The 19,347-nt window shown below is 46.0% G+C and overlaps 1 protein-coding gene across 9 annotated transcripts in view; it reads left to right on the forward strand.

The window, feature by feature from the left end:
• The window catches only part of MYO9B (myosin IXB), a 925,026-nt gene that overhangs the window by 526,949 nt on the left and 378,730 nt on the right, over positions 1-19,347 (forward strand). For all 9 annotated transcript variants that reach the window (XM_069649217.1, XM_069649219.1, XM_069649218.1 and 6 more), the window contains exon 6: positions 739-839. In XM_069649217.1, the coding sequence (XP_069505318.1) occupies positions 739-839 (101 nt within the window). The remainder of the gene's footprint in view (positions 1-738; positions 840-19,347) is intronic.

The raw sequence follows: 19,347 nt of genomic DNA on the forward strand, positions 1-19,347 counted from the left end.
TGATTGTTGTGCAGCCCACTTCCATATGTACTCCAAAAATCGGAATCCCAAATTGGAAGTCCCAACACATTTTTAAAAAATTGGTTCTCTGTCTGGACCCCCTTGACATTGGCATGGCCCAACAGCTCCATTCCAGATTTGGCAACCAAAGCCACAATTCCCTTGTATAACTGGAGCAAGGGGGCTTCTGGATTTGCTTTGAACATAAACATGACCCTGGAGACTCCACCCTGCTTATTAACATGAGCTATAGCTATAGCACCCGTGTTGGTGGAAAATCTGACACCGAAGTAATCAAAATCGGCAATCCTTGGGATAACACTCTTCCCACAGTACGTTTCCCTAAAATTAATCCTTCGTCTCCCCTTCATCATTAGACAAGGGTTCCTGACGATGAACTGTATGGGCTTAATGTATGGAGATGTCAGTCACTCTTTCATTGTATTCAGTACTTAGATGTAAATGCCGGGAAGTCCCTCCTTGTTATTGGAACTCATTGCTCAGTATGGTGATTGGAAGTTGGGAAACACAGCTGGGAGTTGGTGACGTTTAGTTTTAAAAGGGAGAGGCATAGGGGGCTCTGCTCTAGGCTGGTGTTTGGCGAGTCATTGCATAATCAGAAGGTGGCACAGGCTAGTTTTCTGCTGGGTTTATTTATCTGTTCAACCAAATGAATGCATGTTTTTGATGTGTCACTTAGAACTTTGCTTGTCATTTTTCTCAAATCGTTCCATGCAGAATAACTTTAAGATTGATGATGGCGAAGACCTTCGACATGACTTTGAGCGGCTCAAGCAGGCCATGGAGATGGTGGGCTTCTTGCCTCCTACCAAAAAACAGTAAGTGCTTCTGCCCACACATCCTTCACTCTCTCTCCCTCTCTGACCTCCTCCAACCTTCCTCCGAGCACCCCCTATGGTGCTCTCCATTTCTCCCACCTTCTCTAACTGCTACTCTATCGACTATCCTATCGCTCTCACCAAGTTTGGAAGGAAAACGTTCAAGAGGGATATCCTGGTCTCCAATCCAGGTCTCCCTATCGCTGATACCTACATCAGTGCTTCCTTCAGACAGACTCTCACTGACCTCTTTATCATTCTCTCCTGACTTATGGGACCCTTCATAGGGTCTCTGTTCTCTCTCTTATCTCCTCCTCTCATTAATGGCAGCACCCGATGGGAGCCCTCTTGGCCTCCTTCCATTCCTCCAAAACCAGCATTGTCTATCTGAATCGGAACTCTTGGTCCAGTGCCCCCAGCCCAAAATCCTCCTTTTTGATGGGCGCTTCCCACTTCTTATCAACTTACTCTCTTCTGCTGCTACTCATTCTAACACCTCTCTGGCTCCCTTGCCACCTCCCTCCTCTTTGCCTCTCTGGTACCTACCCCCCCCCTTCTCCTCCTCCTCCTCCTCCTCTCTGACTCCCAACCCACCTCAGTCTATCCCCTTTGTCCACTCTATGGGTCCCTCTACAACCTCAGCCGGGTGCATCGCCCTCCTGTACCACACCTCGGAATTCTTTCAAATGTGGCAACTTGCTCCACATCGCTGCTTTCAACTCTCGCTCTGCTGTCAAACACTCCTCTGACATGTGCCGCATCCTTCAAGACCTTGACTTGGATGTCCTTGTTCTCACCGAGACATGGTTTAGGGACAGCTCTGTCATAAGTTTTGACACCCTCCTCGCGGAGGGCTACAAGATCCTATTCAAGCCCAGAACCTACTGGCCCAGAGGTGGAGTTGCCCTAATCTTTCCGGAGTGGGTCCCTGCTTCTGTCATTCCTACTCCTCCTTTGAATAACTGGTCTACATGCTCTCGTGGCCTCTCTGACTGTGGCCACCATCTACAGGCCACCTGGCCAGGCCGCTCTCTTCCTCTCTGAATGGGCTGACATCTCCTCCTCTCTCCTTACATCTACTGTTCAGCCTCTTCTCCTTGGAGACTTCAACAGATGCTTCAAATTCCTCCTCTGGGCTCTTCCACAACCTTTGCAATTCTCTCTTTCCATTCTTCCCTCTAGTCCGACACACACTGCTGGCTGCAACTTGGATGCTCTTATCACCTCAGACATACCCCTCTCACCAGTCCTCTCTCATGGATTGACCACTTTCTTGCTCTCCTCCCACTTGAAAAGCTTACCCCAGGACTGCCACCTTCCTATTCTGTCATACAGGCGAGTGTCAGTGGACACCTTTGCCTCTTCTTTCTCTGCTCCTCCTGCTTCTGTGGCTGACTCAGCCATAAGAATCCGTCTGAAACCTACCTCCAAGTGCAACTCTTGGTATGACTTCAACCTCGCCGCCCTAAAACGCAAGTGCAGGGTCGCTGAGAGGAAGTGGAGGTCCTTGGGCGCATCCTCTGACAAACAGGCCTGCCACCTGCTCCAAAGGCAATACAGAATCTGTCTTCTCCAATAAGAGGCCACATCCAAGCCTGCATCAATGCCGCCTCTAACAACATGACCGAACTCTTTCAAATCTGCAAGGTGCTGGTCAATCCTACTGCAGTCTCCACCTCTCCTGTCCCCTCCCAGTCACTCTGCTCGGCGCTGGCTTTTCATTTCACCACTAAAACTCAGGACATTCCGTTCTCAGTTTCCTCTTCCTCTCCCTCCACATCTCTCAGGCCCCACTTGGCCGCCTCTGCTCTTCCTATTGCTTCCTTCTCTATAGACACCTGACAATGTATCGAGACAAGTCCGATCTATGAATGTTCTGGTTTTTGCAATCACTCCTTTGGCACTGGATCTTTCCCCTCTCTCCTCAAGCACTACCTTGTGCACCCCCTACTAAAAAAGCCTTCTGCCAATCCTAGCTGTCCGGCAAACTATCACCCGATTTCTACCACTCTTTTCATGGGCAAACTCCTAGAAAAATTGGCCATCTACCAGCTACTCTCCACACTGAATCTGTTGGTTGCCTCCATGAACATCAGTCTGACTACAGAGCATCCAGAGGCATGGAAACTGCTCTCCTGAACACATGTGACGGTCTGCTCTATACTCTTGACTCGAGGTCGCCTTCTGTCCTCATCCTCCATGGCCTTACTTCTGCTTTCGATATGATCAATCACTCGACCTTGATCAATTGGCTTCGTGAGAACCTGGGCATCACGGATCAGGCTCTGGCGTGACTGACCTCCTTCCTCTTGGACCGACTATCTCTGGTCCAATTCAGGTCCTTCCTCTCCACCACCATTCTCTCTACATGTGTGTCCCCCAGGGCTCCATCCTCTCACCCTGGCTCTTGAATGCCTATCTGGTCCCTTTGGCCCACCTGATCTCCACTTTCACCTCCAACTTTCTGTTATGCTGATGACACTCTGCTCTCCTCCAGTATTCCCTCAGCTGGCTCTCCTTCCTCGCTCATTCCTAACTATCTATCCATAATTCAGGATTGGTGCTCCTCCAACGATCTCTGCCTTAATGCTGTGATTCTCACACTTAGCTGCCTGATCCCCCACGCAGACCCATCTAGCAACTAGCAGCTAGTTGACACATTCCCATTGGTCCCCACCGCCACAATTTACCTACCAGGTATCTACTCGGTTCTGCTAAGAGTCATTCTCCACATTATCCACGTACCTAGTCATCTCAGCCCACCCCCTAGCCTTAGGCACATAGATACCCCCCCACACTCGCCATGTACCTCTCTACGCCATGCGGCCTCTCCCCCAGAAATTCCAAACTACGCGCCAGACTACCCAAAATATACGAGCCTAGAGCACGGGACACTATCCCGACTAAACCAACCAACAGGTCCCTGCCATCACCCGTGGTTAGCCCTACCAACACCTTCATAAACCCACCCAGGCTTAACTTAACCAATACTACAACTAAGCAAAAGGCTCACACATTAAAGGAATGGTTCGGTCAAAAAAATGTGTTGCCCCTACTGGTCGGCCATGTGTTTTTAAGCCTAAGTCGCTCGATTTTAGAAAACTTTCCAATGGACCTTACACGAGTTTTCGTCCATTAAACGCACGCGAAAACAGGCATCGGGGAGCTGCCATTTTGTGATAATCCTATCATTACCCCCATCGCCCTGGCTGACCTGCTTTTGCGGCACTAAATCATATTCCCCGCCCCTGAGCCTGTCATCAGCAGACGCGTACCGCCCATTTCACAACGCCAAAGCACGTCTCGTGTCAACATTCGCTGCGCTTCAGCTAATGACGTGTCGCCATGGAAATGGCAGGACGCCTCTTACCTCAATAAGTATAAACAGACCGTTTCACAACACACAGCAGCAGATTTTCGATTCCATTCATCTCTCTGTGTTACTTTGAGTATTCTGTGACTCGTTTCTGTGCTCTGGTCAGCTACCATCATTGCTTGTAGCCCGTGTGAACAGATACCAGTACCACCGCTATAAATTATTTTAGTTTGTTTAACACACAATGGCTACAATAATGCCCTACATGTACGAGCCCGAGTATACCGAGGAGGAACTACTGGAAAGGGAAACACCCGAAAACGATGGGTCTTCGGACGGCAGTTGGGAGGACGATTCAACAGCTGAAGAGCCTGGACCTAGTCGCATAGACAGTGTTTCCACCTGGTGTACATGCAATCGGTGTAAGCTAATGCCAACCGAGGACGAGAACTGCTGCTGCTGTGAAAACTCGGGAAGCGTGGACTACATTTCTGAAGGCGAGCCACGACCGCAATGCATCACCGAGCTGCCAGACTTCAGGGCAGCCTGCCTCACACGGTCCGTGTTGAGGATAATGATGGTGCTTATGCACGAACTTCGCACAACTGTTCGTCCTCGTAATCCGAGTAACGAGTAAGTATACTCTGCTTTTCATGCCACTCCTACATCTGTGCTCGGAATGGGTGAAGTTCAGGTCGCTGTGAAGCGGGGTGGCCACTATCTAAGCTAACATATATTATCAATAATGCATGCACTAAATAACACTTGTTCAAAGTTTTTCAGTCGGTTATGTCTCTATAAAAGTATATATCTATACTATCAATTAACATTGGATTATACAGGCCTTAGGTCAAGGGTCTTGACCACTATAATACACTGTTTGAAGTGTGGGTCTGTGCTCACAAGAATCTCCGGTATGTGGCATTTATTGATAGGCAACGATCTACTGCAGTAGGGGTCTAATGTTAGTTGGGGATCTGCTAGGTGGGCGTCAGTGGTCTGGCACATGAAGAGAATACCTTGCAAGGACACAGGGTCAGAATGGCAGTAAGTTTCCACTGGCGAGGGTGCGTGGGCAAGGACACGTTTGTGGAGATGAACGAGCTATGTACTTGGTTCAGGCCGGGTCACATGCAGGACCGTGATCTCAGAGGAAGAGTGATGTGTTACATTTATTAGCTGTTGCAAATACCTCTGGAGTTTTCCAGTCAGAGTGGGAACGAGGGTGTGGGCCATGTGCTCTGCGCGCTGTACTATCGCAGTGAGGCCTGGTCACCAAGATGGAGTGGAAAGGGGGTACAAAAATGGATGCCCCGTGTCCTGCTCAGTGTTCCCATCTACGCGAATGCCATCCAAAGTTAACATCACATAAGGGCAAGGGGCGAACCCACTACTGGAGGCACTTGGTACGAGTTTCTACTAAGAAGTAAAGGATGAGAGGGGCCTGATGGCCCCTCGCTCCCACACACTTGCCTGCACGCCCCAGGCCCATCCATCCCACCCCCTCTATCAAAGGCGGCCGGTTCGCACCCAGGGATGAGCGCTGGCATGGGGTGCTGTCACGGGCGCAAACGGCCAAGGTGCCAAACAGCATGTACACTTCAAAAGGTATCTCACGCCCAGGGGCCATCGCTCACATGGCCTCAGACCCCGTGTCTCCAGGCAGGCCTCCCCCGAGGCAGGCCGCCCCCCTGCAATCCACATAAGTGTGTCTCCATTCAGCAGTCTTCCTGTACCTTATCTGGACGTCCCAGGCCCATCCATCCCACCCCCTCTATCAAAGGCAGTCGGTTCGCACCCGGGGATGAGCACTGGCATGGGGGGCTGTCACGGGCGCAAACGGCCAAGGTGCCAAACAGGATGTACACTACAAAAGGTATCCCACGCCCAGGGGCCATCGCTCACATGGCCTCCTCAGACCCTGTGTCTCCAGGCAGGCCTCCCCCAAGGCAGGCCGCCCCCCTGCAATAAACATACCACGACATACACACGTCATTCATTCACAAACACACCCCTGTTTCTAATACTTTATAAACCACTTGATATGTCTCATGAGAACATCTTTGTGCTTTGCAAGTCAACTCCTGAACCTTCTACCTGAGAAGCACTGAGATCTATGCTAATCTGCTCGTCGCTGTGCTATCTGTGACCGCTTCGAGCAAACTCGTCAGTGTGCTACCTGTGGCCATCTACCTGTTCTCCTGAAACATACTGCTCGGCCTGCTGAATCCAACTGTTTGTTGGTCAAGGTAAGGCCATGTATCCTAGTCATATTTCGTTCATTTTTACATTTCAATCTATTTGCTATTACAGTACCCAATAGAGCTGTGGTCATTGGTCTCATTGCTATTGACTTGAGTTTCAATTGTAATGCTATCAATAGATCTATTTATTTTCATCTGTGTCAATTGTCATCGAATGGCATCCTTCGGGGGGTCCAGTCTATAATGTAAGCATGTTTCCTTTTCGTGCAAGACGGAAATCCAAGGGACGAGTCATATGTTCAGAGTTTAGTCACATAATTTAAAAAATGTCTAACTTATGCAAATACTAAGCCGCACATGATGAACTGGTATAGTTCCGGCGACCAAAACAAACCTTGCATTGAGCATGGTATGGTTCATTTACTTTTTTATGACATTTTTATTCATCAAGGTTTTATAATAATCTTGATATTTACTTTTCCGAATTTTCAACAATGCCTGCCTGTTCGATTAGTGGTTCCCCTTCGAAGACCCATGCTAAATCTGAAGGCACTACAATGCCTGTATTCCTGAAAACTATTGATCGAATAAGAGAATGGGTCAGATATTGCGGATATCCACTGGATGAGCTGGAAAGTAGAGTCCAACAAGTCTTTGAGGACAAGAGGGGTGATCGATACCACATCTGCAGCCGGCACTTTCCCTCGAACATATACACCACATCTTGAGTAACAAAGAATAAACGGCTATCGACACAAAAATTGCTCGCAAACGCTATTCCCACTCTATTCGTCCACAATCCGCCACTGGTGAGTCAAGTGTTCGTTTTTAGCTTTAGGCCTTGCGGTAGTGTGTAGGTAGCCGAATAGATTAATTGATAGTTTAGGTGGTGTTTACAATTTGTAATACTTTTGACATTGATGAGTGTATAGCTTTTTGAATTATGACATTTATCAATATATTATTTTTAGATTTCATAACGCACAAACGAAATCTATATATGGGCACAGGCAACTGTGCTATATTGCGCATTACTCAAGTATTCTGTCTCCTTACATGGCAATTTTAAATATTGGAATTTCATTATCAAACAATAATTTACCTTTACAACTTCTTGACTATCCCTTGAATCTGAAGCAAGAACATTCTACTTCCGTCACGTGCTTGCAGTTATCAACCACTTCTAGCGCGTATCAGGTAATCATACTTGGCTATTCCGCTACAGACTTGTTTTATGCATGTCAATTAATAGTTTTTATGTATCGTGTGATTATTTTACCAATTGTTTGGTTAGCGCTTTCCAATTGATATACACCTTAGTTGTCGTCCCCTGGTGTTTGTTTTCAGTTATAATTAGTGTTATCCATACTAATGCAAGTACTGTCTTTCAGGGAGATGCTGAAGCGTCCACCACATTGACAACAGCCCTAGATGTTCTTCAGCAGCACGAGGTATGGATACTGACAGCTCCATCGAGCGTGATCATATAACGTGATTCCATTTGCTATACTTCCCTATTAACGCAAGTACTGTGTTTCAGGGAGACGATGGAGCTTCCACTACAATCACAAGATCCCATTTAGATGATGCAGATGTAAAGAAATCAGAGAAATAAGTCGATTAAATCTGATCATATTTCAATATTCCTTGATTCTTTTAGACAATGCAACATTTCTGGTTATCTCTTTAGATGTACGTGTGCCGTCGACACCAAGTGTGTGTTATGTTTACAATATTGAAAACCATACGAACGCAAGTACTGTGTTTCAGGGAGTTGCTGATGCCTCCTCTTCAATACAATCATTCGTGGGAGTCCATGCAGAGCCAGAGGTATGGATACTGACAGCTCCATCGAACTAGGTCATCAGAGCTCGAATACTTGTCGTTTGATTGTTCCACACAATGTTTAAATCGTGTTTGGCTATTGAGATGTACATGTGTGTTTGTCCTCAAGTGTGTTTTATGCTAACAATATTTTGATACACAGTAATGAAAATACTATGTTTCAGGGAGTCGATGGAGCCTCATTCCGTGCTGTCTATGCGGATACAGAAAATGTAGTCGTTGCAGCGCAAGAGGAAGGGGAGACATGCGGATACGTATCGGAGCAACAGCGTGCAGATGTTGAAGGTCGAGTCAAAAAAGTTGCAAAGAAAAGAATCAAAAATAAGGTTAGTTACAAACAGTTCATAACTTTAGAATTTTTTTTCTGCTGGGGACTATTTTGTTTTTTTTCCAGTCAATTGTACTATACTTTATCTTGTGTTTAAACTGAACATCCCTTTTCCAATCTATCCTCTAGTTACCCGTGTGTGTCCGAACTATACATACACAGTGAAGCGAATGAGAGATGTTGCTTGCCAGACCATTTACACTATGGAGGAACTATTAATTCAGACGCCGCATGTTGAGACTAGAGATGCTCATGTCCAATGGCCAGAACATGAAATCAATGTGTCCGGAGAATCCAGTAAAGTTGTAAAGGACCATTGCTACAGTGCGACCGCACCACCACAAGAAGATGATACTGAATCTATTGAAGATAGCTCTGAAGTAGTCGCAGATCAATTCACACAATCTACACCCGCCAAAAAATTGCCACCCAAAAAGCTGTCGACATTGTTGTGTTCTCCCATCAATGTTGAAGTAGCAGATGTTGAAATGACAGAGAATGAACCAGCAGCAGCATTCACCAACGCATCAGAACTTGATAGCAGCAATATTTCTTTCAAATGTGGTGATATGTCCTCAACGTCACAGGCCGAAACAACTTTGACGCAGTACGACAGTCTAATGAAAGATATAGTATTCGACAGTTGTTTGATGAATATTATAAGTATGCTGAAATGTGGGCATTCAGCTAGAGGGAAAGTATGTGGGAAGCCATTGATTCATGTGACTCGTCAAAAACAAGGCAGTAACGTCAAAATACATGCCGCCTGTAGATTAAATCATACGTTCTCATGGTCTGCACAACCGATGCTGGGGAAACTGCCAGCAGGCAATCTACTGTGTGCAGCTGCATCACTTTTTAGTGGGTCCAGTTTTAGAAAGTTAGTCTTTCTTTCAGTTTGTGGGACTCCATTTCATTTAAAAAATGCAGTACTACAAATACCAACATGATGATCTGTTTCCGGCCATTAGTGATGCTTGGAAAATTGAACAATTGTCTCTAGCAAGTACATTCGAAGGCAAACGATTCAGGCTAGCCGGCGATGGACAGTGCTACAGCCCTGGATTTTCTGCCAAGTACTGCACCTACCACTTTCAGGACATGGATAGTAAGAAAATTGTGAGTTCGGTGGTCGTGCAGGTAACACAATGTACATCCTCAGTGGCCATGGAGAAACTAGGATTTATAAAATCAGTGGAATATCTACAATCGAGGGGAATGCACATCCACCTCATAGCCACGGACAGACACGTTTCAATTGCCAAGACAATGAGAGTGCAGTTCCCACATATTAAACACCATTTTGACGCATAGCATCTTGCTAAATTAATCAATAAGAAAATCTCGGCTGCAGGGAAAAAAAAGGTTTGGAAAGTATTTCAGAGTGGTCCCAGTCTATCAGCAACCATCTTTGGTGGAGCTCCAAAACTTGTGAAGGGTCAGTGGAAATACTACTTGAAAAATGGCGGTCACTGATGCACCACTGTACCAAAGTGCACCGCTGGTCAGAAACCTACATTTCCACCAATGTGAACATGGCCCTTTGTCCGCAGTGGAGGCACGGAAGAAGTGGTTGAATCCATCTTCACGACACACAAAGCCATTGAGAAGATTGTTTTCGATAAAACTATCAAGAGATTTGAGGGGACTGACAGAATTCTGTCACACAGGAGGTTTGGAGGTGTTCCACAATATGTGCCTAAAGTACAGGCCAAAGCGCTTGCATTTCAGCATACAGGGCATGAGACATAGGACTCTACTAGCGGTCTTGGCCCATAACGAGAATCTCGGCCGTGAACAATCTAGGACTAAGGGTAATGTAAGGATGTCTCGCTACACTAAGGCCTTTTCAAAAAGAAGTAAGCAATGGGTGATCATATCAGTCTATGAGGAAATGGAGTTCGACTTTGTCAAAAGCCTTATTGTTGCTGTATTAGAGAAGCACAGATATGGAATTTTGAATGTTTCTGTGCAGAGCACTGATCCATTGCCACCCAACATTGCCACTGTGCCATGTCCACCCAAAGGAGAGCTGGTTGTGAAGTACAAATCCCGGTTTAAATAATTGTAATACGATTGCCTTTTTGTAAATAAACGTTATTGTACAGTGTGCATACAAAGTACGCTAAACCTAACCCCTACATTCACCATCCTGGGTGCCGAACAACCTGGGTGTCATCTTTGAATTCTCTCTATTCACCTCATATTGCTGACCTTGTCTATATGTGTATGTATATATTTTTGGTGTTGTAACTAATTTTCGCAATCTCTTCTAAATGCTGGGCACTGCTAACCGAGGGGAGGCTTGCGTATTGCAAATAATAAAACAAACAATAAATCTCACTTTCAAGTCAACTCCTCGGGTACTTTATACTTTCCCTGACCTTCCCCAAAAAATTAAGTCTCAATGGTTCTTTGGGGCTTCAAAGCTCGCAGACAACGAGGACAAAATTGGGGGCCTTGGAACGCGCCAAGCAAGCCGTTGCAGATGGGAGAGAAGCCAGTTCGCATTTGCACATTGAGGCACACTACATAGATGGATTCGAAACTTCAAGTTCTCACAGATGGCTTTACTACGGGATGTTGCAAAGAAAGAATGTATGCTCATTTCTAGTGAAGGTCAGCGGCTTTGATTTTCAGCTCGCGCCCTGAAGAGGCCCACAACTCGCACTGGCAGTATAAGGTTCTATTGTTTTTTGACCTTGAGAGACGGGGACCATGCCGAAAGAACTTCATTTGACGAGGGGCTGGGGGGAGCAATAACGTAAGACGATAAGGCAGAAAATTCTGAAACTAGACCGAGTTTCATGTTAGTTCAGTATAGGAAAAATCGTTGTCAGAGCACAGTGGGATTTACAGACTGCATTACGCAGAGACACAATGGAAATTGCAAATATAATGTAAGTAACTCTTTAGATGCTTTTATACCGGAATGAAGAATTAATTAATGGATGCATGAATAAAAGAATGAAGAGCTTTGAAAACGTTTGTGGGATCGTCCTTGTAGCGGGCACATGGGCATGCAGGTCCACATTCCACACGCATGTAGACAAAAAGTATTTTCTCATTGTGTGCTAACCTCGATTTATTTCGTTAGTTTTCGCATTGATTTTAGAGCTGAATATACTCCATTGCACTATCCGTGAAAGCAAATAGTTTCAGCTCGGCCGTAATAAATAAAATGAATAATATTAATAAAGATCGTCTTGCGAGACTAATTATAAATTCTATGTTTTCAAAACAGGTATATCCTTCCCTTTTGCCACTGCCAGCAGTTTCAGACACCGGCAGATGGTTTTTTTAACCGCCAGCTGCAGCTTAATGTAAACAACTGCACAATCCTGATCTTATGGGACGATCACCAAGGGCCAATATGCCCTTACGCGGTACTAGCGGCTAGAAGCAACATATCAACCTTTACGCTGGCCTAGTGCCTAACTGATGGAACAGCCTTGCGGTTCAACGTGCGACAAAAGTGCTTCTTTGAATGAAAACCAACTCCCTGTGTACCATAAAGGAACAGCGCGTGACTCAAGATAAACTTTTACGGATTTGCGGATAGAGATAAAAGAAAATAAATGACTTTCGGTGTTCATATGGCAATTGCTGAATATTCTATAAACATTTAATGTCAAATAAATGTACTTTACCAAATTTACCGTGTTGCTGTTTGATTTTAAAGTACAGTTTCATATTCCGAATTGTGGCGCGCTGTGTTGTGAGCTGATCTTTGTTGGTTTCTGGGTTCTGTGTGAAGTCGCGTAGAAGACGACTGGGCACGTTTGCCTACGCAGCACAGTAACGTCACGGAGAGAGGCGGGGAATATGAATGGTTTGATAATGTCAGGCTCAGGGGCGGGGGATATGATTTAGTGCCGCAAAAGCAGGTCAGCCAGGGCGATGGGGGAAATGATAGGATTATCACAAAATGGCAGCTCCCTGATGCCTGTTTTTGCGTGCGTTTAATGGACGAAAACTCGGGTAAGGTCCATAGGAAATTTTTCTAAAATCGAGCGACTTGGGCTTAAAAACACATAGCCGACCCGTAGGGGCAATACAAATTTTTGACCGAACCATTCCTTTAACCACCACACCTACGGTTAGTAAAACTACCACCCTGCCTACAAGAGGCGCATTAATCAATGCGAGATCTGCAGTAGCACATGCTACAGATATAGCAGACCTCATCCTAACAGAGAAACTAGACTTCATTGCCATCACTGAATCCTGGCTTCATGCAGCCGCTGGCCCAGCTCTCTCACTAGCCATCCCCGAGGATTTCACCATCCTCCGAGCGGACAGAACAGAATCTAGAGGCGGAGGCCTCGCCATAATCGCCAAAACTCACCTCAACTTAAAACTAGACACCATTAACCACAACTCATCGTGTGAATCTCTCACAGCCAAGCTCCCCACCGCCAACTCCCAAACCATCACCCTCCACCTACTTTACAGACCTCCAGGACCTCTAGGCTCCTTCGAGGATGACCTTAACTCTATCCTCTCCAACAACTTAAACACCTCCCAGAGCCTTCTCCTCGGAGATTTCAACCTCGGCTTCAATGACCCCAAAGACCCCCAAGCGACCAGCATCAACAATACCTTGCTAGAATTAGGCTTCACCTAAAGAGTGTCCACCCCCACACACAACAAAGGGAGAACCCTCGACTGGATAGCAGACCAGAACTGCATGGCTTCCATTACCGCCATCACTCCACAACCTTGGTCTGACCACCACCTCCTGACTTTTCTACTTGAAGCCTCACGCCCAATCACAAACAACCCACTAGCTATACCTATCCCGACGAGAATAAAAAAAAAACATAACTGCGGACAAACTCATTCCCCTCATTCTCCCAACCTTGAACCATCTCCCAGCCAACTGTAACCCCCACCATCTTGTCGAAAGCTACAACAATAGTATGCGGTCAGCCTTAGACGCTATCGCACCACTAAAACTGAGAAAATGTAAGCCGATAAAACACCTGGTTCACTGCCCACCTAAAAGATCTCAGATTAGAGAAATGCAAAAAGGAACACATTTGGAGAAAATCCCCCACAGATGGCAACAAGCTGATCCTTAGCAAAATAGTTTCCACCTACAAAAAAGAAATTATCCTTGCCAAACAATCGTACAACCAGAGAATTCTACAAGACAAGTCCAGCTGTTTACCATCTTAAGAGCTGTAATCACCTATCACAGCTCCAGACACCTGTATAAAAGACAAACGATGGTGCTAAAATGTCCAAAATGCCCTTTCCAATAAAGTAGCAGGCCTTCAAATCAAAATCAACAACAAAAAAAGAAGCATTAGCCAACCCCTATAACTCCAACAAAACCCCCCTGCGCCTTACTCACCAGCACCCCGCCCCATGCCTACCCACATGCTTCAGCTTTTCCAAAGTCTCACGTTAGAAGTGGAAAAAATCATACTTGGCCTCAAACCGTCAAATTGCCAAGGTGACCTCTTCCCACCTCAAATAATCAAAGATGCAGCAAGAGACCTCACACCATTCATTACCAAACTAATCAACGCCTCTTTTATTTCAGGTACTGTCCCCAATAACCTCAAAGAATCCTTGGTCCTCCCCCTACTAAAAAAACCCTCCCTGGACCCCTCTATAACCACGAACTACAGACCCTTCACCACCGTCCCCTTCCTGCTTAAAATCCTAGACAAGACAGCCTATCAACAAATAAAAAAATACCTCAAACAAAACCATCTCCTAGGCATCCGGCAATCAGGTTTCAGACCCCAACATGGGACAGAAACTGCTCTCATTGATCTCAAGGCTCAAATTGACACACTGAGAGATAATGGGAAAACTGCCTTGTTGCTTCTCCTAGACCTCTCGGCGGCATTTGATCTTGTTGATCACTAAATCCTTTGCAACACCTAGACTCGGCTGCCCACTTCTCCCAAGAAGCCATTGGCTGGATCAAGTCATTCTTGAGTAACAGATCCATGCGTGTCTTTTCCACCTCGGCCTCTGCTGACCCTATCCCCATCACATGCGGGGTCCCTCAGGGTTCTTGTGTCTCCCCCACACTGTACAACGTGTTCACTAAGCCCCTGTTTGATGATCTCAATGGTCTGGGTATCGCCTACACCAACTATGCCGATGATACCCAGATCCTCATCCCGCTGACAGTAGATTACAACCTGGATTTGGCCTTGGTGAACAAGGTGTACCTCATCATCCAGGCATGGATGGCTTCCCACAGTCTATGCCTGAATGATGACAAAACTGAGCTTATCATCCTCGGACCCACTAATAACCTAAACAAATTGGACACCATAGACGGCAACTCCATCAAGGTAGCCAGGGAAGTGAAAACCCTTGGTATTTACCTTGACTCCACCCTCTCCTTCCACAAACAGGTCAGCTCTATGGCCTCCACCACTACTTACACATGTAAGCTCATAAGACCAGCCAAACCCTTCCTATCTACCCAGAGCTGCATTATTCTAGCCAGAGCCTTTGTATTATCCAAACTGGATTATTGCAACGCTCTCTATGTAGGTGCCAATAAACAGGTTATCAACAAAATCAAGGTCCTACAAAATAATGCTCTCGGAGCAGCACTCAGCTTCCCTAAGAGAGAACACATTTCCAATACCAGGAGAACCCACAACTGGCTCGCCACCAATGACAAAATCCTCCTCAAGGTAGCCTCCTTAACTCATAAATGCCTCAACAATACAGCCCCCCGCTACCTAGCCGACAGAATAACGCGATACACAGCCAACAGACACTAGAAATAGCAATGCAAACCTGCTCTCTGTACCGAGATTCAAGCGAACAAAAATGGGAGGCAACTGCTTCCAGGTGAAAGCTGCCCAACATTGGAACTCCCTACCACCCTCCATAAGAGCACCGCAAACTTACCTCCACTTTAGACACAACTACCTTCAGTGGTTAAAGAACAAAGACCAATGACATTTATGATGCTATTACTGTAAATTACATCTCTGATGCTACTATTGTAATTATGTATAAACTGTAACTTTATCTTTGTTTCCCGTCACAACTGTTCTAACCTATGTACACTTTATCTATTGTACAGCACTGTAACTAAGCTGAGAATATTCTCGTTATGCCTGCACCCGCATACCTCTTGGTCTGGTGCGCCATATAAATGAATAAACAAACAAACAGTAAGACGGAAATCCTTCTCATTGGGACTCCTGCTCCAGCTTTCCCTCCCTCTCTCACTCTGGTCACTCTAATTGGGCCCCTCTACCGTCAACTTACTGTGAGGCAAAAAACCTTGTTGTCATCTTTGACTACACTCTCTCCTTCTCCCCTCACATCAGACCTTGCTTTGAAGGCCCACTTCCAGCTGCACCTCCTCAGAGGTATTTTACCTTGTCTCACTTCCCCCAGAAGTTCAGTCTCCAGAGCTCTGGTTCTCTCCAGGCTGGACTACTGCAGTAGCCCCTTTCTCAATCTGCCTGCCTCTATTCTGCGGCCTCTGCAACTAATCCACAACAGGACTGCAAGACTTATTCTTGGCCACAAGGCCAGGGACCGTATCTCTCTCTAGCCCTGAAATCTCTTCACTGACTCCCAGTGACTGCAAGGATTAAGTTCAAGACCCTCCGTATCGTCCACAAGGATTTCTGGTGCCAGGGCCTGCACTACCTCCAACTCTCTGTGCCAAAGGCCTTCTGGAGCCCTTTGCTTAGCTACCTCCAACACTAAGGGTCAGATGCTTCTCTAGACAGGGAGTGGGCGGTAGACCTCTCTCCTCTGCAGTTTCCTCCCTCTGGAATGGCCTCCCTTCCCACTCAGACTTGAGCCGGTCCACCTGAAGTTCTGGAATCAGCTCAAGGCCTTCCTTTTCTCCTTTGCCTTCTCTCTCCCCTGCTAACCTTCCTGTCTGATGCGTCGCCTGGTACCCTCAGAGTCTCATTGGGTGCCAGGCTCCTCTACAACGAGTCCTCCTTGCACTGCCGCCTGGCCTACTGTGCACTTAGGGGGTGCTAATCTGTAACCTCTGCAGCCCCCATGGTGACTTGCACTTAGAGCCGCGCATCCCTGGTCGCAATTACCCAGAGCCTTTCTGGTTCTGACCTCACTTCCCCCTACTCTATCTCCCTTGCACTTCCCCAACTACCTCCCCCTGCACTGCTCGTTGTCACACTTGCACAATCTAAATGTCACAAGGCCTATTAAGATTGTTTTGTCTTCCCTCTCATCTTATGGTGCCTAGAAACAAGTGTACAGGTGCGTTATGAATGCAATACCCTCCGTGGTCAGGAGTAGTGCTTGGCATCTATTGCACTACTTTAAGGAAAGTAAGCCAGCCCCAACCCACCCACCTTCTCTGCTGGCCTCCGTTAAAGGGGATCTGGACTAAAGTGAAGTTGTGAAAGTTCTCAACCAAGAGGGTAGTGGTGGAATTTGCATCATGTGAGTGACTCGGCCAAAGTGGTCCCGGTCTGGTAAGACGCTCTGGCGTCATGGAAATTCCAGTTTCCCTGTAGCCCCAGTCGCTCATCCACCCCCGTTCCTCCCCAAATAAAGGGGGTATCCTGGTGGTGTACACAAGTATATTAAACTTTCTAGTAAAGGAGGCAGGGATTTACAAGCATCAGAAATATTTGGATTTTGCTTAAGCAAATATGCCTACCCAGTGTAATTAGCGCAATGGAATGCTGGGGATCCAACTCTCTCCAAGGGTAGGTTGCGTAGGACCGGTATCTGCTGTGCCAGATTACCAGGTGAGTTTACATTAAAGTGTTGAATGTCATAGAAGGTAACGCTATTTGGCTTTGTGTCTGCCTGTCTCTCTGATCTGAAACAGTTTATAGTGACTATTTCGAATTACATTTGGTCGAAGGTCAAAATGTCGAAAAAAAAATAATCTTTTTTTTGTTGTGTTCGAAATGGGAGGGGGGGTTCTCCCCCAAACCCCCTTTTTTAAATTTTCTTTTGTTTTAACCATTTTTTTTACTTGTGGAACCCCAAAAAAAAGTCAATACAAAAATAAAGCATTCACATTTTTTTTTTATTTAGACCGTCTTTTTACGACATTTTTGTCATTCGACCAAATGGTTTAGTTTAGTTTATTATTTATATGGCGCGCCATACCCTGGGGCATCAGGGCGTAAACAGACAAGGATATGCTCAACTTAGTTACAAGTACATAGAGGTAAGAAGACGGTACAGGGATATGCTGAGCTTGGTTACAGATATGCTCGGCTCGTTACAAGTACATGAAAGAAGCAGGAAGTGTAGGCATCAACAATGTTACAATAGGCAGGTATATACAAGGAGAGATCAAGGAATAGGGGAGCAGGGTACATGCTCCTGCATAGTCATGGAGAAAGTATACAGTTATATACAGTTATATACAGTTATGTACATTGTGACATAAGGACAAGCGATTTAGAGTAGTTAGTTGTCATTGGCTCTCAGCCACCTAGTGAGGTTCTGTCTAAAATTGGCGAAGGGCTGAGGTTCTCTGATGTCATGGGGGAGGGAGTTCCATAACTGCGCAGCCTTAACCGGGAAGCTATTTCCTCCAATAGTGGAGAGTTTGAAGCGCGGAACTTGGAGGCAGTTTGAGTTGGCTGTTCTAGTTGGTCTGGAAGAGGTTCTTTTGCATAACCTGTCCATGAGGTAGGGTGGGGCTTTGTTGTTGATACATTTGTGGGTGAGGGAGGCGATCTTAAGTTGAATTTTGTCGGCGGTGGAGAGCCATTTATATTCTCTTCTTATAGAGGATATATGCTCATTTCTATTAATCTTAAGTGCTGCTCTCGGGGCATTGTTCTGGAGGACTTGAATTTTGTGGATGGTCTGTTTATTAGCCCAATGTAAAGTCCATTGCAATAATCCACTTTGGATAGTATCAGGGCTCTGGCAAGTGTAATGCAACTATCTGTAGAGAGGAATTGTTTGCTCGCTCTGATAGGTTTGCATGTGTAATGTGTATGCTGTGGCAGAGGCTAGACTTGTTTGGTAAAGTTCATGGTTGCGTCGAAGTAGAATCCTAGGGTTTTCACTTCTTTAGCTACTTTTATGTTATTCCCATCGATAATGAAGTTGTCATAATCTGGGCTGAGTTTAGATATAGGTAGTGGTGCATAGGATGATAAGCTCGGTTTTATCATCGTTCAGGTATGAGCCGTGTGTGGCCATCCATGCCTGAACAATGCTATATATTCTGTTCACTAGGGCCAGGTCCTTGGCATAAACTCCTGAGAGCGGGAGGAGGATCTGGGTATCGTCTGCGTAGTTGTAGGCGATACCCAGATGATCCATTTCATCGAAGAGGGGCTTCGTGCAAACATTATAGAGAGTGGGTGACACACAAGACCCTTGTGGTACTCCGCATGTTATGGGAATTGGATCTACTGAGGCTGACGGAGCGAAGACCCTCATAGTCCGGTTACTCAGAAATGACTTGATCCAAGTTATAGCCTCTTTTGAGAAGTGGGCTGCAGAGTCCAGGTGACTACATAGTACTGTGTGGCCCACTAAGTCGAATGCCGCAGATAGGTCCAGAAGGAGGAGTAGGGCTGCTTGGCCATTATGTCTGCATTCGTCTATTTGGGCTTTAAGGTCTATTAACGCTGTCTCGGTCCCATGTTGCGGGCGGAATCCTGATTGACGGGTTCCAAGTAGGTGGTTAGACTTTAGGAAATTTTGTATTTGCAAGTAAGCCACTTTATCTAGGATTTTTAGAAGAAAGGGCACAGTTGTGATGGGCCTGAAATTAGTAGGAATGGCCGGGTCGAGGGTTTGTTTCTTTAGAAGTGGCAGTACCCAAGACTCTTTTAGGTTGTTTGGTACTGAGCCTGT

The sequence above is a fragment of the Ambystoma mexicanum genome, chromosome 1p (assembly GCF_040938575.1).
Source record: "Ambystoma mexicanum isolate Mex_15411 chromosome 1p, UKY_AmexF1_1, whole genome shotgun sequence".
Lineage (NCBI taxonomy): Eukaryota > Metazoa > Chordata > Amphibia > Caudata > Ambystomatidae > Ambystoma > Ambystoma mexicanum.